This window comes from Vombatus ursinus, unplaced genomic scaffold (genome assembly GCF_900497805.2).
Source record: "Vombatus ursinus unplaced genomic scaffold, bare-nosed wombat genome assembly UNPS02011014.1, whole genome shotgun sequence".
NCBI lineage: Eukaryota > Metazoa > Chordata > Mammalia > Diprotodontia > Vombatidae > Vombatus > Vombatus ursinus.
Genome location: NW_020950792.1, coordinates 2883907 through 2909092, shown reverse-complemented (window position 1 = coordinate 2909092; position 25186 = coordinate 2883907). Strand labels below are relative to the sequence as shown.

At 38.0% G+C, this 25186-nt stretch overlaps 1 protein-coding gene across 1 annotated transcript in view; it reads left to right on the top strand.

The window, feature by feature from the left end:
* Positions 1–25186, top strand: part of GPC6 (glypican 6) — a 1245595-nt gene that overhangs the window by 1201405 nt on the left and 19004 nt on the right. Inside the window, exon 7 of the mRNA XM_027855687.1 lies at positions 17482–17618. Within this exon, the coding sequence (XP_027711488.1) occupies positions 17482–17618 (137 nt within the window). The remainder of the gene's footprint in view (positions 1–17481; positions 17619–25186) is intronic.

The window sequence follows — 25186 nt, the reverse complement described above, 5'->3', positions numbered from 1 at the left end:
TTGTAACTGAGGTCATTTTATAAAAATATCTGAACTATTTCACCATACCTTATTCAAAGATCAGAACAGAATTCCCTCTTTTCCTTGGAGCAGCTTCTAGGTTTTTCCTATTAATCATTACAGAGGTGGCATATGTCATGACCTAATTTAGAACTAGTATTTGCAGACTAGAATGACAATTCACAGCATGCAAGACACTAAGGTTGCTGCTTCCTACTTCTGTGTGTTTAGTGTTATTCCCCAGGTAGATTACTCTCCCCCTGTGACTGCTACTATGTCTCCCTCTCCTTCTTAAAGACTCAAATGAAAATTAACCTTCTCCAGGAAGCCGTTCCTCATTAACACCAGTTATTTCCTTTTTAAAATTTTTAAACTCTTTTTCAACTAATAAGCATTTATTTTCTCCCTACACCACCATTTTAAAAAAGAAGAAAAACAAACCCCCTTTAACAAATTGTATAGTCTAGCAAAACAAATTCCCATTTTAGCCATGGACAAAAATGTACACCTCTTTCTGCATCTTGAATCCATCATCTCTGTGTCCAGAAGTGGGAAACATACATCATCATCATCAGTCCCCTAGAGCCATGCCTGGTTCATCATTGCATTAAGTTCAAAAGTCTCGCAGTATTGTTTGTCATTACAATGTTGGGACATGAGTAGAACCAGGAGAACCATTTATGTTTGTTGTTATTGTTCAGTTATGTCCGACTCTTCATGACCCCATTTGGGATTTTCTTGGCAAAGATACTGGAGTGGTTTGCCATTCCTTTCTCCAGTTCATTTTACAGATGAGGAAATTGAGGCAAATAGGGTTAAGTGACTTGTCCAGGGTCACACAGCTAGTGTCTGAGGTCAAATATGAACTCAGGTATTCCTGATTTCAGGCCCAGTGCTCTATCCACTGCACCACCTGGCTGCCCAGTACCATTTATACAACAGCCCTAACTACTTCTAAGTCTTACTTTACCCTGTACCCCTTTATCACTAAGCAACTTTGTGTTGTATGTTGCGTACAACAGTGAAAATGTCTGTAGGTTATGTAGCATGTAGCTTTCATTCATCAGATCATGACTCAGTAGGCATTTGAGAGGCAGTGTTGCATAGTGGAAGAGCACCAAATTCAGTGCCAGAAAAATCTGCCTTCCCATTTTGCTCAGGAGAAAGAACACTGACTCCAGAGTCAGAGGACATGGGTTCAAATCTAACCTCTGACACTCACTACCTAAAGAACCTTGGTCAAGGCACTTAACTTAGCTAAGTCTCATTTCCTTCAATCCTCAAATGAGGTTGTTGGACCAGATGACCTCTGAGGTCCTTTCCAGCTTTACTCTACAATCCTATGAACTTTAAAATGGAGACAATAGTCAGTCGATAAACATTTAATAAGTGCCTCCAATGTGCCAGGTACTACCATGTGCACTATGTAAATGAGTTTTTGCTATTCTGTTGCCTTGTCTGCTTTATATATTCAGTCTCATTGACTGAACCTCCAGCTCTTTGAGGACAAGGATCATCTCTTCTGGATATTTTATTTTGTTTTTACTAAAACAATAACCTTTGTAAGATGAGTACCTAATAATTTTTTCCACTCATTAGCTGGTGGCAACTTTCCCAATATGGCAGAAATACTTGTCTACTAAGTTTTAAAAAAAGCCTAAGTATTTTTTGTGATTTGGCAGCCAAAAAAAGTCAAATGTGATCTTGGACTGCATTAAGAAATGCAGAACTTTGAGGAATAAGGATATGGTGCTCCTGGGGGGGATTCTGTCCTGCTCAGACCACATCAGGCTACTCATGTTAAATTCTGGGTACCAACATTTAAGAAGGATTCAGAGAAGCTGGAGAGGCTATATGTGAACAGAGTAGGGAAGATCTTTGAGTCTACAATATATTGTTTGAAGGAACTGGGGATGTTTAGTCTGGAGAAGTCCTAGGAAAGAGATGAGAGCTATTTTCCAGAATTTGAGAGGATGTCATGTAAAAGTGGAAGCAGGTGTGTTCTGTTTGGCCCCCAAGGCTAGAATTAAGAGTAAAAGGTAGAAGTTTCAAAAAAGCAAATTTAGATGATGTGAGGAAAAATTTCCTTGCAATAGAGCTATTCCAAAGTGGAATGAGCTGTCTCAGCTTCCTCATCAGTGGAAGTCCTCAGGGTCTGGTTGATTTGGGGGGGGAGGGGCAGACATGTTGTAGAAAGGCTTATTTTTCAAGCTTGAGATGGCATTTGAGTTCATCTTGAAGGATAGACGTAAGACCAGCAGGCAGAGGTGAAAGAGGAGAATGTCTCTGTAAAAGGGAACAGCATGACCAAATGCACAGTTGAAGACAGAGAATAGTCCAGTTTGGCTGGAATTGATGCCTGTGGAGAGGAGTGATATGAGATATGGCTGGAAAAATAGAACTGGTACCATACCTACAGCAAGGAAGCTAGATGGTGTGGGGGATAGACTACTAGGCCTGAAGTCAGGAAGACTCATCTTCCTGAGTTCAAATCTGGCCTCAGATACTTACTAACTGTGTGAAATTGGGCATGTCATTTAAACCTATTTTCCTTAGTTCCTCATCTGTAAAATAAGCTGGAGAAGTGAAGGGTAAGCCACTGCATTATCCTTGCCAAGAAAACCCCAAATGAGATCACAAAGAATTGGACATGACTGAAACAACTGAACAACAGCAATCATACATAGAAAGACTCAACTACTAGGCTAAGAAATTCGAACTTTATTTGGTAGACATTAGGGAACTCCCAGAGGGTTTTGAAGGGTAATATGATTCATACCTATGCATAAAGAAAATTATTATGACTCTGGCAACAATGTGAAAGATGGATTTGGAGATAGGGGAAGGGAGGGACATTAAGAGACAGTAAAACAGGTTAACTTTTTACAAAGTCTTGATGGGTAATAATAGAGGCCAGTACTAGGGAGGTAGCAGTAGAACTTGATAGGAAGAAAAAATGCAAGAAAGGTTGAGAAGAGAGAAACAGTAATTTTTTTCAGTTGATTGCTTGTGAGAAACCACATAGTATAATAGAAAAATCATTGATCTTGGCGTCAACAGAGATGTATTTAAGTCTTGCCACTGACACCTAATAGTCATATGACTATGGACAAATCACTTAGCATCTCTAGATGTCATTTTCCTCATATATAAAATGAAGAAAATAATATCTGTAGTAGTAATACCTGTAGTTGCATTACAAAGTTGTTGCGAGGATAAATTATGCATTACTATGCAAAGTCCTTTATAAATGTCAGTTCTTCTAATTATGACAGATGTAAGAGAGAAATGAAAAAAAATCAAACACCAAGTTTTTTAGCTTCGGGTGATCTAGGTTTTAGATGGTAATGCCTCTGATAGAAATAAAGAAATAAAAAAGAAGAAAGGAACATGAACAAGGGAAGACAGGGGGATCATGGCAGCTGCCTTCAAGTTTATGAGAAGCAGATTCAGGGGAAAAGATTTTAAGTTCAGTGTTGGATGTATTGAGCTTGAGATGCTGGTAGGACATCCAGTTAGAGATGTCTAGTAAATAGATGATGATATAAATAGATGATGATGTAAATCAAGAGCTCCAGAGAGAAATTGGGAAGGGGGACATATAGATTTGGATGACATTTGCAGTTGATATTTGCCATGTAGAATAATAATCATAATCGGTAGAATTTATATCATGTTTTAAGGGTTACAAAGGACTTTACATGTGTTGTCTTTGACCCTCACAACACCCCTGTAAGCTAGGTGCTATTATTAATCCCATTTTACAGATGAGAAAATGAAGGTGGGAGAGGTGCCCAAGGTAACAGTTATTAACCATCGGAAGCAGGATTCAAACTCAGGTTTTCCTGCCTCCAAGTCCAGTGTTCTATCTATTGTGTCACCTAGCTGCCGGCAATAAAGCTGCCAAAAGAAAGAGTATAGGGAGAGAGAGAAGAGAGCTGAGGACAAAACCATGGTGGAACACCTATATTAAAGGATGAGAAAGCGAAAGAGTGGCCTAGAAAAGAGAAAAAGGAATGAGGAGGAAAACCAAGAGGGAATGATGTCTTAGAAACCAAGTCAGAAGAATGGATGCAGGAAGAAATAATCAACAATGTTGAAAATTGCAGAAGTCTTTAAGAAAAGATCTTTAAATATACTAAATAGTAGGTCATTGGTATGAGGGGAATTTTCCAGGTCAAAAAAAAATTTCAGGAGTTACAATGAGTAACTCCCAGACTCCCAAGATGTGTAGTCAATAGGCCAAGTTCCTACCTTCATTTGCCTTTGACACATTCCCTTGGTGCAGGAATAACAGGGAGGAAATAAACTATTTAGGGCAAATAATACAGATATGTTTGGAAACATCTGTCTAATTTAGGCCTGGACAGAGGTTCTTTCACAACTGGCGCATACTGGGGATCTTATCTCCCTGCTTGATTATTAATTCCCTGAAAACAGGGACCAGATAATTGATCTTTATATCTTTCTTAGTGCCTAATAATCACGTTAACTAGTATTTATATAGCACCTACCACGTGCCAGGCACTGTGCTAAGCACTTTACAGTTATTATCTCATTTAATCCTGACTACAGTTTTGAGATGTAGGTGCTATTATTATCCCCATTTTACAGATGAGGAAACTGTCTAGGACCCAAAGGGACTCACCAAATGTTTGTTGAATAAATGCATCAGTTAATACCAAGAAAATGTAACAACATTTCAGACCGGTACAATGGTCCATCGTGCACAATTCTAAACAAGATTTTATGGTAGAACCTGATATTCCTCTGTGATATCTGTTTCTAAATTTTAGAAATGTAAAAACCCATTATGAACCTGTCATTCATACACTTATCTACCTGCATGACCCTGGGCATGTCATTTAACCTCTCTTGGCCTCAATTTTCTCATCTGTAAAATGAGGAAGTTGCACTAGATGAACTCTAAGGCCCCTTCCAGTTATACGTCTGTGATCCCATGATCCTGTTGTCTAAATCCAGCTTGAATTTACTCAGCTTCTCAAGTGCTTGGAGTAAATAATTCTATAAATACAGCAACCACAAAGTTGTATTGTCCTAGGATTAGTCAACAAGCATTCATTATATACTGTACCAAGCATTGAAGATACAAATAGGAAAGTGAGGCAATCCCTGTCCTCAGGGAGATTATACTTTCTCAGGAAGAAAGTGGGAATACAGCACTTTCACAGATAAATAAATATAGGATATATACAAATGAATAGGAAGTGATTGGGGGAAGGGACTTGAAGGAATTACAACTAAGGGAGTTAGGAAAGACCTCCTGGAGGTGGTCAGGATTAAAAGACTCCTTATCTTGTTATTCTCACCATATATCTTCTGGCAATACAATGGACCTTTTAGTGCAATTAGCATCCTAGAATCAGATAACTCTGTTAAGTATTCCCAGTACAATATTAATACGGTCGTAGATTTAATTGAAAGAGATCTTAGAAGTAATCTAGTTCAACCCTTTCACTTTTTTTTAAATTTTCCTTTTTTCTCCAATTAAATGTTAAAACAGTTTTTAAAATTTGTTTTGGTTTTTTTAAGTTTTGAGTTACAAATCTTTCCTCCCTCTCCCCCTCACCCCGCCCCCGCCCTGAGATCTGATACAGGTTATACATGTGCAGGAAACTGAAGTCTAAAAAGAGGACATGTTTTGCCCAAAGTCATACTAGTAACCATCACATTGGGAACTTGAAAGCAAATCCTGTGACCTTTGAACTTCACCGTGCTGTCTTAATGAATACCAACCTGAAGGACTGACCAGATTTGTTTTTATACTTCTGCCAAAAGCTAACCCAAACAGTATAAGAGATCTTTTTCTCCTTTTTGAGGATCAATGTCCTGCATAAAGGAACTCTTTCTAAGTCATGCCTTTAATGGAATCATCTTGTCTGGAAACTCCAAACCTGAAATGACTTTCCATTTAAAATTTTCTATACCATTTTCTCTCCCTGGAGAAAGTCAAGAAGACTAGGCATTCTCTTTTTTTTTTTTTTTTTTTAATTTTTAGAGACTGTTGTTACTTCCTGATGAATTTCTTGTTTTACCTACAAAACACACATGGGCATATCCTCTTGGAATAATGCTAACAATCCCTACATAACAGTAGACAAATACAGTCAGACAGAAACAGATCATTTGTGCTAAGTAGATTGATTCCCTATTAACCATCATGATGATGTACAGTACTAGTCTAGAATGTGAGGACAGGTTCACCTTTAGCTTAGTTCAGGTCCCTAGTACAGTGTTATGAGTATTATGTGTGCTAAAAACATCATTTTGAAACTGACAAACTGTTTTCTAAAACCTTGAGACTCTTTCCCAAGTCATAATAAGGAATTCCTTAAAAGGAAGCTGAGGGAGAAAACTCAGCTAAGTATATCTATTGTGTTCTTCTATCACCTCCAGACTCCTTTGGAATCCATTGCTACAGCTGGTATTCCATAATATGGAAAATAACACTGAGGAATTAAACTTCAGAAAGTCTAATGTAAAGAAAGTGCCCAGTAAGCTTTTCAGGAGACTTGGATTTGAATCTAGACTGAGCGTCAACCTAGTCTATGGGGTGGACTTGTCCCTTTGTCATCAGTGTAAAAGACTAAGCCCTTACAGGCAAGCTTTTCTACCAGCTGTCTCCCATGTTTGGACTGTACTCTCTCCTCCCCTCTATCTCTTCAAGTCCCCAACTTTCTTCAAAGCTAAGTTCAAATATCACCTCCTATGTAAGCCCTTTCTAGATCCCCCATCCCCCACCTAGCTGCTACTACCTCCCTCTCAATTTCTCATATTTTTTTTGTATATATTTTGTTTGCCCTTGTGTATGTGTTAATACTCTGATAAAATTAAAAATCTTTGAGGGCAGTGACTTTCAATTACCTTATGTTAAGTTTTTATTTCTTCTGTATGTAGTTATGTATGTACATGTTGCCCCCAATAGAATGTAAGTTCCTTGAGCACAGGAATTATTTAATTTTTGTCTTTACAGTGCCCACACCTAAGACATTGCCTGAAACATAGTAGATACCAAGATAAATACTTGTTGATTAATGCAGAAAAATAGCAGCACTTCCTATGTTGCTCGACTTTCAATGTTCTACTCCTGACCCTCTGAGATGAATTTTAAAAATTCCAAATAGGCACATTAACAAGCCTTGATTTGATTTCTCCACGATTGGGAAGCCTTGGCTACTGATTGGAATTCGGAGAATTGAACTGAATAAATTGATGCTCCATGAGAAGAGAGCTAGAGAGCTAGAGAGGTATTAGGATCTCAGGAGCTAGATCCTAGTACTCTCAAGTCATGAAGAGTATAAACAGAGTGAATTAAAAGTTACCTATAACTCAATTAAATATAGCAAAAGAATCCACAAGGAAGATTTAAGGTCTTTATTTCTATAAACAGATTTCATTCCAAAACTAACAAAGGACCTGCCACCTCATAAAATATTCACATTGTTTCTTTTTCAATATATTATTTACTGTAAAGCTCATAAAATATTTAGAATCATTTTTCCAAAGATGGTATGTATATATATATGCATATATATACATACATATATATACATATATATAATTTATATTTTTTTCCATTATTTTTTCAGACAGGTAAAATAGCCTTATTGTAGTTCTTATGAAATCATCAGCAAACAGGCCGCCAGAGCTAGGTCCCCAGACCATATATGTTCAAGAGGGTATGTGTTATGGTTCAGGATATGGTTGTTATTAGGTCTGAATGTCGCCACCCAGTAATGGCAGGATGGGAAAAGACATAAAGGTGACAATGTAGGAGAAATGAGGGCTTCAGAGAGGTTTTGGATCACAGGAAACCATGAGCTGAGTCTTTTAGACTGAGAAAAGATTCTAAGATAAGGCATCAAAGAATCCACCTTCTTTACAATGACAGTAACTGAGTAAAGTCTGGAAATCAGAATTCAAAAGCTTACCCTTTGGGAAAATAAAGGGAAGTTACTAAATAATATGCCTTCCTTCAGTTCTTCCATTTTTAATTGGTCACACAGTGATTTGTTGGTGGTGGTGTTTTTCTTATTGCTTCTGGGTTATCCAAAGCCCCTGGGATCATAAATGAATGAACAGACAAGCATTTATTAAGAGTTTACTATGTGCCAAGCACTGTGCTAAGCTCTGGTTATACAAAGACAAAAATAAAAACAATCACTTCCCTCAAGGTACTTATATTCTAATAGGAGGAGAAAATACACATAGGAAAAGTAGTCAGGGAGGGGTACTTTGATTTGGAAAATTGGAGGGACATTGTGGAACCACAGGGGAATACATTGACACCATCTTTCCAGTAGCACTGGCAGTATTGATTGATTAACCTTCCAGAAATAAAAGGGTGGAGGGAATCAGGGAGAGCATATCACATCCATAGAAATTGGCCATTGATGTAATGTGACCTTAATAGTATATTATATGTGCATATGTATATATATGTTACCTATACATATATGTTTATATACCTATACACATGCATAAGATGTCCCCAAAGTCTTAGTGCAGTGATTTTAATAACTTAAAACTGCAGTAAGCCTTTGGGACACTATATACACATATTATATATGTGTATGTGTGTGTATATATATTATATATATACATAAACACACATATATACATGTGTGTATATGTATGTATGTATATATCTCTAAGATTTGCAAAGTATTTTGCTTACAATGAACCTGTGAGGTAGGTAGTACAAGTGTTATTATCCCCATTTTACAGATAAGAAAAATTAAAGCCAGGAAAGGATAAATGACTTGCCTATTGTCACATAGCTAGTAAATGGCAGAACTGGGACACCCAGCCAGGTCTTTTGGCTCCTAAGTCCAGGGGTCCCATCACATAGCATGTTACTTAAGGATACAGGGAAACAGAATCCTGATCAGAACATTAGGGACATTATACCAAAACACTGGTCCCTGAACCCTTTTTTTTTTTTTTTTTTTTTTGTGAGGCAATCGGGGTTAAGTGATTTGCCCAAGGTCACACAGCTAATATGTGTCAAGTGTTTGGTCTGAGGCCGGATTTGAACTCAGGTGTTCCTGACTTCAGGGCCAGTGCTCTGGCCAGTGTTCTATCCCCTGCGCCACCGAGCTGCCCCACCTGAACCCTTTTTTTCAGGACATAATCTAATCCTGAAGAGGTTAATTATACCCATGCTCCCCTCTTCTCCAAAGGAGAGAGACTTAAGGCATCACACAACAGAGAACTTGAAAATCTGGGATTATTGTCTTTGAAAGGGAAACAAATTTTCTGAAGTGATAACAAACTGTTTTAGAGACTCGTTTGTTCATTCATTCAACTGGTATTAATTGGGTGCCATTAAATGTAAGGCAAGCACTTTGAAGGATACACAGTTGGGCAAGACACAAAACACAATTCCATCCCCCAAAATGCTTGCAACTCAGCAGGGGAGATAAAACACAGAAACAAATATCTGTGATGCAAAGCAGTAGAGGTTAAGTGCCATAGGAGAGCCATAAACTAAATACAGAGGAGGAAAGATGAGTAGTATCAGATTTAAATAGGCAAAGAAGGGAGGAAAGGTATTCCTGGCAAGGGTAACGATATTAGCAATTAATGGAAGTAAGAAAATGCAGTTTGTGTTTAGGGAATAGTGTTTCTCTCCAAACTGGTTCAAATGTTCCATTAACATAGTTGAGTCAGACAAAATTAATAATAATGATAATGATGATATATATTCTCTTTGAGATTTACAAAGAACTTTATACCTATCTCATTCTATCCCCTCAAAAACCATTTGATATAGGTGCTATTATTATCCCCATTTTTTTGATGAGGAAACTAAGGTTCATAGAAGTTAAATGCCTTACTTAGGGTCACACATCTTATTAGGTGTCTTAACATTCTATCCGCTACACTACCTAGCTAAAGAGAGGCATTTGAATCAGATTGTGGAAGACATTAAATGATATTCTAAAGATTCTGTACTTTACTTGGTAGGAGATACTATATTTCATAACATCTCCCATAGCACAGAGCTCAGCATCCATAATGTTGGAAGGATCCAATATATAATGATCTTCCATTTTCCCAATTCTAGGGAATGAAGTGTTCCATCAAAGAAAATTTTCTCAATAACTACCATTTAAAATCGAATATTAAAAATCGAACACATTTGAACCATCTCACAATGACTCCTTCATGGATTCATTCAGTTAGTCACAGAGCAAAGCATTCTTAAACGTCTATTACATGTGAGACACCATGCTAGGTACTGCCACCATTTATCTTACTATTCTGCTGTAAAGTGATGCGCTCAAACACTACTGAGACATGTAGGACTGTTTATCCATGTGCTAAATGTTGCCAAACCGCTATGTTTTATAGCTCTTCTCTCCGTGTTTTAGAGTTGTCCCGTCTCCTCCCTCTGTGTTAGCTGTCACATCTTGCTACTGTCATGTCTCTTTTTCTAAATTGCTGCCTCATTGTTCGCATGGTTCTAAGTCAGCGGGCCTAAGCATGACTTCACTGACTTCAACAAAGTAAAGCATGTGGACTTTTTGAGAGGGATTTTACTTAAGCTAAGCCTTTTTTTCCTTATTACTATATTTGAGTCTCTTTTCTATAAAAGGTTTAGAGCCCCACAATTGTGAACTCTGGGCAGATCAGGTAATACCTTTTGTCGGAAGACAAATCCATAGCAGAAAATAATTATTCTCAAGTTCCCACGAGATCTATATTGGTCTCAAATTCATAGGTTACAAATATAAGTTATTCATTAAAATTTGTGAAAAATAACTAATACCTACAAATGGCATAAGCCGATTTTAATTATTGGAGGTAGTTCCTATGTCATGAAGTAATACCATTTCTGTTTCTACTGTCTATTTCACAATCTGACCATGATATCAGTGAAAATACAATATGAACCTTAGTCCTATGTAGTCCCCTTCTGTTTTTACAGTGGCAACGGGAGAAAATATGGAGAAAACCATAAGGATGATACAGTGTTAAAGTCATCTACTAACGGTTTAATTGTTGCTATTCTCAGTGGATGATTTCTAATGGCCAACATTAGTGCATACATTTTGTTGATGTTATTGTGTCATTTCAGTTATGTCTGACTCTTTGTGACCCAATTTGTGGTTTTCTTATCAAAGATACTGGAGTGGTTTACCATTTCCTTCTCCAGCTCATTTTACAGATGAGGAAACTGAGGTAAAGAGGGTTAGGTGACTTGCCCAGGGTCATGCAGCTAATAAGTGTCTGAGGCTGGATTTGAACTCAGGAAAATGAGTCTTCCTGATTCCAAATCCGGTGCTCTATCCACTGCACCACCTAGCTTCCCCATGGACACACTACCAGAAGAGTAGAACTTTATCCATGTTGGTGTTCTTAATAGCAATAAGTGAATGATACCAGAAGATATAAGGAAACTACAACTAATATTAGGAAGGATAAGTGGAATGAAATCATTTCACCAAAGAGAGGCAAATAAAGGAGATGAAAGCATTGATTCCACTGTGTAGTCAAAGGGACCTAAAAAACAACATTTCATGAAACAATTGGTCATCTTGTTTTAGTTTTCATGATAAACATAAATAATCATACCACTGTGAATGTACCTTGATGATCAACCATCATCCAACATAGAGGATAAAGAAGCTTGAAAAACTTGGACAATAATCTCCAAATTAAGTCAGCTTATACTTTGATTACTTATGACTTCAATGTACAAATGAGCACAAGGGAGGACAGCAAAAATGATGTTGAAAAAAATGTAGTTCTGGATCAAGGAACCAAAAAGTCCAAAGAAGATCAGATATCTGTAAGTGGGAGCATACACACACACACACACACACACACACACATACACACACACACACACACACACACACACACACACACCTGTATCTTTTTTTTTTCTTTCTAAACCTGTGATTTCTTCCATGTAGGTAGCTCTCCCAATGAGGAAACACTCTCTACCCATGTAAATTGGCAACTTATTCTGCAACCTAGTTTTTAAAAGTGACCTAGAGCACTGAGAAGTTAAGTAGATGTCAAAAATGAGATATGAATCTCGGTCACCCTAATTCCAAGATATACCCTCTTTCCACTGGGAGAGGAAACAACAGAGAAAGGCACCGAGAGATGAGGGATGGGATGGATAAGGGAGGGGAGAAAAGACAAAAAAACAAAAATTTCAAGAAAAAAAGATAGGAAAATTGACCAAAAAAAAAAAAACAACAACAACAAAAATGAACCTAACTGTATCTTAACATGGAAAGTGACGGGTTATAAATATAGCTATTACCACAAGTAAAGCAGGACAGTTGAACTGTGGAAGAAGAGAAACAGTAGCTTTTGTCAATAGTTCCAATGAAAACACCAGTCTCTGACCTACTTTGAGTCTATCTGTGGATACCATTAGAGGGAGAGGGAAAACAATTTTGGGAACTAGGTTAAGCTCCACCCACATGAAGGGACTGGAATAAAGTTACCTGGTGAAGCAGGTAAGGCTTCCCTAATACACTTACACTTACACTTTCTCTCTCTGTCTCTCTGTCTCTCTGTCTCTCTCTCTCTCACTCTGTCTCCCCCCACCCCATGCACTATCATTTCAGTTAAACTTGTGGTTGACTAACTTATAGCCAGATTGCTCTGGTGACTCCAACCTGGGTTTTAAAACCCACAATAATATAAAAATGTTTCCCTCTGAGTTTCCTAGTTCTAAAGGAGTGGCTCAGTCCTCTTAGCCATCAGAAGGGAAGAAGAAAGTGACTGCTTTCCCTTTTATCTCACTATGCTTCTGTAAAAAGGACAGGTAAGGGCAGAGAGTAAATGAGGGCAAACATGTGAAGAACATTTGTCTTCCTCTTTTTTAAATATATCACCTTTCATTTTTTTTCCTTTCTAAACAGATTTTTTTCAATTAACAAGCATTTGCTTTCTCTGCTTCCCTCTCCCTTACCACTGGGGGAAAAAAGGGAAAACAAAAATAAAACTCTCATGACAAATATGTGCGTACCAAATATGTTATGAGAGCTTTGTTTTTGCTGTTTTGGTACCCAGTTTGTTTATTTTTTGTACCCATTCTGGGTATGTTCCCCACTCCCACTGTTAGCCACAAATGACTAGTATCTTAGTTTTCTTTTACCACTTAATATCAATTAGCATTTACAAAGGGATATTTACTGTGAAGTTAAAGGAAGAAAAGAAGTACAAACATTTCTCCTTAACACCCATGCCACCTCCATCTCTGCTGAGAGAGGACTCGGGCACAGTTTCTGCAGAGTCCCACCAAGTTCACATCCAAATGAGGCATCAATGCTGGATGAGACCTCAGCTACCACTAACCCAAGTCCTTCCTTGCTCCTTGGGGTATTGATTCTGAGCTGGCTCTAAAACCTGATGAGTACTCAACTCCCAGACTCTGAGATTCCTAGACTCCTGGAAAACTTGTTCTTTTGACCTTTCAAAATTCACAGGTTGTAGACTCCAACTTCCTTCACCTAAAACAAAAGAGCAGAATGCTGAGACGGGTGAGGAACTGAGATCTGTATTCTCAGGATCATTTGTCAGCCTCAGATAAGAGAAAGCCCCAGGCCTCTGCCCTTATCACATTATCTCTCCCCCAAGGTCACTTGGCAGGAAAAAGTCAGAGCCAAAGAGAAGAAGTTAAACCAAGAGAAAGAGGCCAAAGGAGACTAATGCCCCCTCCCCCAGATCTAACTCTGCAGCCATAGTCAATTCAAAGGCTGTGCAATCATTCAACATGAACTCAGCAGCCCTAAATCAGTTATATGTCTACATAGGCGCCAAAATCTCCATGGAACTCCCATTACACTTCATCGAGACTCTCCTGAGTCCCTAGCTTCTTCCATGTGGGAAAATACATCAGAAGTACTCAGTGAATGATAATATGAACCAGCCCCCATTACAAATGTGTTTCCCTATCATAGATCTGTCTCAAAATTAGATCACAATGAATCTTGGGAAACAATCTTGGAGCAGAAAAAAAAGAGATAGAAACAAATGATGCTAAATTTGATTCCAGGATTGTTTTTTCCTCAGGCCTGGATTTTTAATGATTTAAGGGTCACATGTTCTCTTCATCATATTTTATCCTGAGAGGCAAGCAACAATAAAGGTTTGTTTATGAGGCCATACAATTGAGTTTTCTCTTCTTGCTTGCCTCTTTTAAAAAAACAAGGTCATGGGTGTATAATTAAACTGGAGTTGTATATGTTGTTTAAAAAGGAAGAAACTGGAAAGTATATAAAACAGGTGTTGAAATTAAAACATTCCCTAGACACTGAAAGCTAAGGTAAAATCTTTCTGACAAACATCTGAGTCCAAAAACCAATTCTTAATCTCTTCCATTTTTTATTGCCATCTGCATTGTCATTACAATCTGGCAATATATTTTCCCATTGTTTCCATGCAGAATACAATTAGGACTAAGGTAGCACAGAGACAATAATGTACTGTTGAAATCCTGGTGTACTGTGCTCTGTTATTATCAAATGAGATAATATCTGTAAAGCACTTAGTACAGTGCCTGGCACATAGTAGGCTCTTAATAAATATTTGTTTCCTTCCCTTTTTTAAAGGGCTATCCTTCATGTACAAGGATGCTGCTACCCACCTACCATCAGTAGTCAGCTATGATTTATTTTCCCAAGAGCAGTAATAGAGGAGAGAACTGCAGAAATATATCACCAAACTCCGTCACCCAGTCCCTTTCATGACAGAGTATTGGAAAGATCCCACAGCTAGCTATTATTAAGGATATAGTCTTTGATCATGGAATAGAGGGAAGTGAACTGGTCTGATAATGTCACAAACCTATAACCTTGGCCTCATCTCATCATGACCTGCTAATGTTTTGCAAACATTGGGATAATAGACATTCATTATCAACAGGATAAGCAATAGGTTGGCTGAAGTCTGATGAATTTTTCTCCCCCAGCATACCCAAGAGAAAAATCTTCAAAGCTTTAGCAGAGTCACGAATCTTCGTTGGTGGGGAGAGGGCACAAATAAATGAAATTACAGACCTTTGACATGATTAAAGAAGTGGGATTGCATTCAGTGTTATTCTTTGGTGCATGGATGACAATAAACACAGGAGAAAAAAAACAGGAGAAAAAAATTTCATCCTTATTATATGGTGCCTTGAAGCAGCATGGGTCCAAACTGACATTATGGGCCCAAAGACACCAGTTTCTTTTCAAACTCAAGGTGAATGTGTTTAGAGTTTACCTCCTCTGGTAGTGTTACTAATTACTCAGCTTCTGGCTTCCCCTTGGTATTTACAGAAAGTAATCTATGAGGTCACCTTTCCTTTTCGAGGCCTGAGAAGGGAGCACAATGCAAGGGGGTTGGAAATGGATAAAAAGCTGTATTTTGATTAAAATAGGGATTTTCAGTAGCAATCTCAAACAGCCACAGATCCTCTTTAGGAAAACTGAACTTTATTCCAGTGTCCAATATTAACCAATGGGAAAGTTAAAGACTGTAGTGAAGGAGTTCTAATAGAGAGCTGATTTCAACAATAGATCTTTCTTTTAGGAGAATTGTACTTTATTCCAGTATCCAATATTAACCGATGAGAAGGCTAAAGTCTGTAGAGAAGGAGTTCTAATAGAGAGCTGATTTCAACAATAGACCTCTCTCACCTCACTATTGATCGGCTGGGGGCTGTAAAGGAAGGGTGTTTATCAGTTGCATGTATGTTATGGAGAAAGGAATGGGAGTTTCATAGAAAATTTCTGCCTACAATTGATTCAATCACAATAACCATAGTAGGAACTAGGTATTTTCCAGTTTCAGGGTGACAACTATTTTCTCATTCAAAATTAATCTCTGTAATATCATTATGCCTGTACTTTTTCCACACCCTTAAGCAGGTGGTATTTGTAGAGTATATGTAAGAAGAGGAATAAGTGAGGTTAGAGAGGGTAGAGAGCGGCAGTATAAATTGTAGAACAGTTGCCAGTCTGCATTGGGGGAGAGAGTTTCCTCATCAGAATTCCCTTCACCAATGAAATCATAGGTTTGGCAAAAAAAAAAACAACAAAAAAAAACAAACAAAAAAAAAAACAAAAACCGCCACATGTAGGACTTTCTGCTATTGTAGCCTGGATATTTCTTCCAGTAAGTATGTCAAGACACCTTAGAGTCTAAGGAGCATTCCATGCAGTTTATTGTTCAAAAGAGACACATGGAACAGAAATACCCAAGTTTGAACCCTATCCCTCATGCCCATGTGACCTTGGGCAATTCAGTTAACCTTCTTAATCTTCTTCATATGTCAAAGCAAGAAGTTAGACTAAATAGATCCTAAGGTATTTCCAGCTCTGGATCTATGATCCTATGATCATTCAAATCAAAGTTAAGAAAAGAGCCCAAAGGGTTGTTCGTTGTCCTAGACCTAGAAATACAGGGAAGGATGTGCTAAGACCACAACGACAGCCCTTGATTTCCCTGTGTTCTGTCTTAAACCTCATTGTCCTTTCTCAAACATAACTCATAAAGTTCCCTAAAAACCCGTCCTATCAACAGCGAACAGAGAGATGCATCTATTTCCCAAAGGCCATATCAATCTCAGATGTAATGCCTGTATTTAGCAGTAGTTTCCCCTCATATTGTGCATTTCATCTACTTCCATTGATTTTTCCTGGGGTTCTTATAGACTAAATGTAAAACAAAACCTGCTGCTTCATTAGCCAATGTATTCATCAAGCCAGGGCTTCCGCATCATCGAGCCAAAAGGGTTTTACCTTTTTCTCCTGACCAGAAGGGCCTTTTGTTTGGGTGAAAGTTGTCTCTAGAGATGTCTATGCTAAGCCTCTCCTCCAAATAGGTCGTGAACTTCATTCCAATTTCTTTTCTCATTCCAGTTCAAGGAATCCTGGACTGGATTTGTTTCACGGATCCCAGTGCAAATGTGTGCTGCACCATTCTCTCAGCTACTCAGGAGCAAGGGAGGCTGCCAGGAGCTGAATTAGTTACCATATTTATTTCTTGCAGAAAAAAGTAGACCATTGGAGCTGGCATCTTATCTCAGAACACACTGTCTAGCTGCATTTACCAGACTGCTAGGAAGGTGAATTCTAAGGAATAGATCTGGGGGTTTGAGAAAGTTGAATCCCAGAGGAGGAAAGAACTGAAATCAGTTTACTTACTTTATAACCATTTAATGCAAAGGATGTTGGAACCTAACAAATACAACAAATCAATTACAGTACCTGATAACTCTGTTAAAATCTAGAGGAAGACTAAGCATCCTAGGCAAGAGGCCCTTGTCACTATAATTAGACCCAAAAGCACAACGCCTGTCTAAAAGCACAACGTGTAAAGGATTGTCCCTTGTCATACCCCCAGAGTCTTTAACCGTCACCTGCTTTGTGCTCCAATGTAGAGTCTGAAAAAGCATTTATGACAAGACCCTTTTTACTGAATCCTCTCTCTCTGTCTTTTGATCAGGTTACAGACATAAAGGAAAAGCTGAAGTTGTCCAAAAAGTTCTGGTCTGCTTTACCCTACACTATCTGCAAGGATGAGAGAGTGACAGCTGGCACGTCAAATGAAGAGGAATGTTGGAATGGACACAGCAAATCCAGGTGAGGACTACTTCGCCATTAGCACCAACATGGGAATTTCCCATCCTGCCTTGGAACACTTACCTGGCACTGCTTTTGAGACTTGTTTACAGGGCCATTTCAGACAAAGAAATAGTGAGTGGAGGAACAAGTTGTCACTCTGTGACAGCTGTTAGCATTGACAGGTTTGATGGGGACCTGGGAGCACTTAGTCTCAAGGTGCCATTAAACTTGGAATCCTTGTTCTGAATGTTAAAAATCTCGGGATGAGAATGGGCGATGACAGATGACAGATTACAGACATTCTGAGATCTCAAAGAAGCCCCTTCATGTCCTCTTAATGACTCTTCGATGAGGAAACTATTTTTATTCCTGGTTAAATTTGCATGTCATATTTTTATCCTCAAGTAGAGGAGAAAATGAAAATTCAACTTTAATTTTTTTCCCTTTGCAAGATAACTGAGTTGTTCATTGGAGGTGTAATGTCAATGAGCAGGGGGACATAACAGACACAGTGCTCTGACAGCCACTGTTCCCTATGAAGGCCTGACTCACCTGATAGGCTTTGATCTTGATCTACTTATGCGATTCTTAATGCCACAAACACTGTTTGACAAGGGTCTGCTCATTTCAGCTGTTGAAATGGGTTTGGAATTCTCCCCACTGAATGGAACAACTGATTGGTACAGAAGCTTAGGAGCTGGCCAGGAGGGCAAAACACCAGGAGGGATGTCTAAGCTGGTCACTTGACAGGTAGAGGCGCAGGTGGGCTGAGCAGCTGGTAGGATGGGTTAAGTAGGAGTTGAGGGGTAGGTGGGATTTGTCAGTAGGTGGAGAAGTTAGGAGGGAAGGCTGTTCTGAGACTTTGATGGGCTAGCTACAGGTGTGTGGAGCAGATGTGGTCTGAGGGGAACGAGAAGGCCAAAGTTGACTTTAGAAGCAGCTGCAAGAGATTAGTAGAGAAGTGGGAGGGATAGAAGGGAGGGGGAGACTCAGGTCCTCATTAAGACTTTTTTTCTTGTGTTGCTGAGTTGCATTTTCAAACCTCCTGTGTTAACGATCTTGTAAACATTATGACGAAGAGCTTAGTAAAGTGAAAACCAGACGACTGTGGTGGTAACTTGGATCTACTCAGGTTCCCTAAATATTGAAGCCTTCTATACTAAGACCTCATCTTAGTGCTGTAGGTTAGGCAACACCAAATGTTATTGGCATGTCTCCCTAAAACACCCTGCAATTGTTTACCTAACTACCTAACTGTTATCAAGGAGACCTTTGGAGACTGAGGTCAGCAAATGCATTAACAACAGCTTCTAAGGTGTCTCTTCTTAATGACTGTTCAGAAAGAAAGTGCAACTGGGTTTCCAGATGGCTTAATGAATAAAGATGTTGATTTCTCCGGCTGCTACAGTTGCCCATCTGTGTTTACCTAGCAGCCCTTGGTAAACTTAGGGATGTGTTGTGCACTGTATTCCTGGGTTTTAGAACATGTGCAAGTTGAGGAAAATACCAAAATGTTTCAAAAACTGTATTGCATCTGATAAATGAATAAGGAAGACTCAAGAGGAAATAAAAAAAATAAAATGTTAGAAATACAGGAAACCTGGTCGATATTTCATTTAATCTAACATAACCATTTCAGAGACATATTTATGAGAGACTCTTATCTAAAGTATGCCTAACAGAGTATATACTGAAACCAGCTTGTACCAGCAGATGAAAACTGATTATTAAATTTTCCATGTGTGTATTGCCTCAGAAATCTAAAAACACTAGGTGTTTTGTTGATTGTGTAGCTTAAGAAGGTGATAGGTAAAATGTTAATAATGCCGATTAAATTTAAAACTGGGTTACATGTTTTCAAAGATCCAGTTGTTAAACATTTACCAGCATACTCCTGCTATATTATACATATATACATATATTACTATAGTACCTATGTGTCTCTATATAAATATTATGTATGTAAACATATATGCATATACCGTATAATATATAAGAATATATGTACACATAAATTACATAAATAATTATGTATTAGATGTAATTATTGGCAGACAAATGACATGGTAGACAGGGTAATGGGCTTGTAATCCAGAAGACCTAAATTCAAATCCAGCCTCAAACAGGTAGCTAGCTCTGTGATCTAAGAAGCTAAGCCTTTTTAGCTTCTATCAGCCCCAGTTTTCTCATCTATAAAGTGGGGATAATAGTAGCAATTATCCCAAAAGGCCATGGTGATGATCAGATGAGTTAATACATGTAAAGTGCTCTGTAAACTATGAAGTACTAAATACATTCTAATTATGTTATTATTATTACACATTCTATGTAGATTATGTATTCCTATATTCAATATAGGAAAAAATAAGGAACAAATTTAAAGCTTGTGGTGAAACCTGAAAAGGAAAATTAATGGCTTAGAATAGAAGTTGGGAAATGTTAATAAAGCAGTGGCTGTCATAAAAGGAGAATGGAGAAGGCAGAATTCAAAAATCTAATGATACAATAAGAATTTTTTCAGAAAGTTAAAAAAGAGCAGAATTGGAAGAAGAGAGAAGGTTGATACTAACAAAGACAAGTAACCTGCAATACAGAATTTGGCCTCCCAGAAGAACATGAAGAAACAACCCATATCTCATAGTTCAAGAAATCTTAAAAGGATATTACCAGAAAACTTTGAAAACAGGGGCCAACAGAGTCCTTAGGCTGCCAGAGAAGGGAACCCTAGATATAATTTATCCAGTAAGATTGTCATCAAGCTGCAGAGCTTCCAAGACAGAGAGAAGGTAGTGTAAGAGACCAGAAAGAAACAACTCAATACCAAGGAATTTCCATTTGAATTATCTAGTACTACTCATCAACACTAGAAAAATTAAAGGAAAAGCTAGGATATCCTAGAACAAGAAGGAAATGTACATGACTTGCCCCCAACAAAAAATATCCTACAAACTTATCCTATGGGGAAAATGACTTTTTAACAGAATTGATGACTTGCAAGCTTTTTTTTTTTTTTGGCCAGGCAATGAGGTTAAGTGACTTGCCGAGGGTCACACAGCTAGTGTGTGTCAAGTGTCTGGTCTGAGACTGGATTTGAACTCAAGTCCTCCTGACTCCAGGGCTGGTGCTGTATCCACTGCACCACCTAACTGCCCGCCAGCATTCTTCTTAAGAAAATAAGAATTGGAAAGAGTTTGTAAAATGAAAATGCAACCTACTAAAGAAACTAAATCCAAACTTCACAGAACAAATCCTTTTAAATCCCCTCAATAAAGGATTTGTTCTGTGAGGTTTGGATTCAGTCAAAGGGCCACACTTGAGGACCCAGAGGACTGCATGTGGCCTTGAGGCTGCAGGTTCCCCACCCCTGCAAATTAATAACAATAAGACATGCAAATTAAAATGATCTATCAAATTGCCAAATATAATAAAATAGGGAGACAGTAAAATATCAGAAAGGAATTAGAGCATACTACTATACTTTTGGTGGAACTATGAATTTGTTACAAATGATCTGGAAAACAAGCTATAATTCTATAAGAAAAATTGCCAAACTGCTTTAATCTTTCAACCCGGTGATGCCACTACTGAGTATCAGTAGATGATACCAAGAAAATTTGAGATGAAGACAGTGAGAAAAGAGAGAGCTCACCCAGGAATATTATTGTTGGTTAGACTACTGTTCCCAGATAAGAGGTGGAAAAGTAGCTGGAGTGGGTTATATCAGTAGCAAGGCAGGGGGACGGCCAGAATACATGTAGTTGGCATACAATATGATAGGCCTGAGGGTTCCTAGATACGATGAACTCTCACCAGTAAGGTTCACAAAAGTCCTAGGGTGGGAACTAGTTGGAGGGAGGTGCAAGGTAGCAAACCAAAGATGGCCAGACAGTGTCCGTGTGAGTCTGGGGGTACCTAGACACGGTAAACTCTCACTAATAAGGAGCATAGTGCCCCAGGGCAATAAGATAAAATACACTATAAAAAGAACTTTTAAAAAATGTATGTGTTTCTGTATGTGTATATGTCTGTACATATATATACATATATACTTATATATTACATATATTTGTACATCTTATACTAGCTGTTTTCATAGTAACAAAGAACTAGAAACTAAAGTGGTGCCTATCATTTGGGGCTGAAAAAATTATGGTATATGAATGTCACCAAATACTATGGTGTGATAACAAACGAAAAGGATAGTTTCAAAGAAACCTGGAAAGATTTACATGAACTGAGGCAGAGTAAAGTGAGCAGGACACAAAAGAATAATTTCTACCATAACAATGACACTAAAGACAAAATTTGGAAACAGTTGGTAACTCTGATCAATAGAATGACCAATGATTTTTGCAGAGGACCAATAATGAAGCAGGCTGCCCAGTTTCTGACAGACAGATGATAGATTCAACATACAGAATAAGACCTACATTTTTTGATGTAGCCGATGTGGGAGTTTGTTGAACTAAATGTAAATGTTACAAGAGTTTTGTTTTTCTTTTTTTTTCCTGAATTGAGGGGTCAGGGTGAGAAAGAAAAAATAAATGCTTCTTAATTGAAAAAAATAAAGAAAAAAATAACTTTTTTAAAAAAGAAAAGCATCTTACATGAGGTGGAATTTGAGCAAAGTCTTTAAGGAAACCAGGAGAAAAGGGGCATAGCGTTCCAGACATAAGGGGACAGCCAACGTGAAAGGCTTGGAGACAAGAATAGCTTCAGTGTTTCGTATAGTGCCTGACTTACAGTAGTAAATTATTATTAAATATTTTTTCATTCATTTATTCATTCCTGTAAAGACAAAAAAAACAGAAAGTCTTTTCTCTCAAGTAGCTTACAATTTACTGAGAGGAAACAAAACATACACAGCTAGATAATTCTAGTAAATAGAAAATTTGCAAATATATGTCTTTTTTTAAATAATAACTATAATCTACACCCTCAACCTTTGCATGCTAAGTAAGGAATGGTCAAGAAAATATAGATGTGGTTACCCCTGAAATGAAGGGGCCCTATACCCTATGTTTTGGGGGTGTCTCATGTTGCTTCAGATGTCATGTGGCTAGGTGATGACACAAGGAGGCAAGAGGCAAGAAAGACAGTAGGTGCTCTACCAGCTGGTGCCAAAACAAAAGAGAGAGAGAGAGAGAGAGAGAGTAATTACACTTTATATAAGACATTGAGATTTGCAAAGCACTACACATCCATTATCTGATTTGTTTCTAACAAGAAACCTGTGAAGTAGGTACTGTTATATTCATTTTATAGATGAGGAAACTGAGTCTCAAAGGGGTTAAGAGACTTGTCCATGGTCATACAATTTATATGCATCTGAGGTGGTCTCCCTGACTGCAAGTATAGGTCTCTATTCACTATGCTTTGCTTCCTCTCTAAAAACAGGGTTAGCTTATAAATCCTGTTCACTCAACTATCACTGAGAAAAGGTAAGGACTGTTCCTTCCCCCACCCTTCAAATGTGGCCCCATCAAGCTTCATATGTCCTTTTTAGCCCATTCTTTCCCTTCAAAGCCGCAATTTTAACCTGATTTCACCTAAATAAATACTTTAGCAAGGTCAGTACACTCAATCCAGTTTACTTCAGGCCTCATGCCTCCCTCGAGATGGCTGTGAGTACAGGTAATGTGTCACAAGTTGTCCCAGTAATGAACAAATCTGGCTTAAGTCTTATTTCAAGCATGAAATCTGACATGGGAAATAAGACCACATAACCATCAAATGTAATAGATAAATTCCACACAAACTTCTGCCCTCAAATGGGCAAAGATCAGGTGAACAAGAACTTTTCACGCAATTGATAACTGTCTCACCTCTGGCCCACCACCAGAGGGTGAAAGAATAACTAAAGGGAAGGATTTCCTTAGAATTAACTCCAATTGTCTATGAGATTCCTCACGAGAAAGTGGCAGAGGGTATAGTACATTTTCAGCAACCAACAGGAAAGCGATTTTAAATGCCACTTCTGTAACTCCCATTTTTCACTTACCTAAATAACTTCCTAAGAGAAAATGGGAGAAAGACGATGCAACACTCTGATTCAACTCAGACAAATGGGAATTGAAAGGAAGCTAGTAAGTAATGGTGGAAAAATCAATAATAATCTAGGAGGCCAAAGGAAAAAAATTAAAGACTTGTGGTGCATGTTACAAATCTGAGACTTCTAAAGTTCCCAGGGTGAACCTAGAGACCTTAGGAGTACATTTTCAGTCATTCATCATCTAAAGGAAAGGTTTTTTTCTACAGCCCAGTGGCAGGAATGAGTTGTCTATAAGAAAGTCAGGAAAGGATGATGAGATCTAAGGCAGGAAAGGACAGGCATAGAAGGAAATAAAACTTTTATATGGTTAGCATATAAGGGTTAGAACTCTTTGTCAGTCCATTTAAGGGGAAAAAAAGTGATAGTGGCATTTTGTTAAGCCTTTATCTTTCTACACATCCAAAAGCTTCTCTGCTCTTTTTTGAGAATGTGGCCATTTTAAGTTCTATTATCTCTATTTTCCTTAAGAGGTTTCTTTTTTTCCCCTCATCACAGAAAAGCTTGTTCTGAACTCAAAAGACCTGAAAGGGAAGGAGGCCATGAGAAGAACTGAAAAGAAAACCATTTTTGGAGCTGATTTCCATCAGCATGCATATCACATACTAAGACAGAAATGATTTCTTGGAGAAACGGACGGTTTCTTGAGTCAAACATTTCTAGATCCACTACTATGAAAGATACAAAACAATTTTCTACATTTCTACCTTGCTCACTCATCTCTAAGCCAGTCAACAATCGCAAGTGTTTAGGCTAGCATGTATTATGCATTTTCTTGAATGCTGTTTGGAAAAAAAGTACTTGAAGAGTGAGCTAGCAACCAAGATCCATTAGCCCAAGCAGAAATGAACTTTTTTTCTGCAAGTCCTTCCGTAATATTTCCATATCGATTCATCCTTTATAGAAACAATGACATGACCAGGGTCATCCTCCCCTAGGCCAGAAGTAAATGCTGTAAGTTGGAAGAAATAAGATGAATAGGAAAATCTGTAAAATAAATAAATTATTGATTTAACAATTAAAAACAACCAAAAACAGCAACAACAGCAACAACAACAAACCAGGTTTTGCTTCACTCAATTTGTTCAATATAAATGAGCCATATAATGAAGTATGATAATAAAGCTGTATACTGTTTGTATATTTAAATTAAGATCCTTATTGTTTTAATTGTTGACTAGATCCCAAAGTACCGAAAAAAATTCAGAGCTCTCTTGAACCATATACCATGAAGGATTTGCCACACCCAGCAAACCTTTGGAAGGTGAACCATCCTTCTAAGACAAGGGTTGGCAACCTTTCAAAAGTGACACTCAAATCACTTTCACTGAATTGGGAGTCAGAGGTCCTGGGTTCAAATCCTAGCTGTGACACAATCAATAGCTATGTAACCCTGGATAAGTCACTCAAACTCTCTGAGCCTCAGTTTCCTCATCTGTGAAATGGAAATAATATTCATATTGCCTACTTCACAGGGTTGTTATCAAGAAACTATGAACCTCAAAGGGTTATGTGAATATGAATTATTATTATTGTT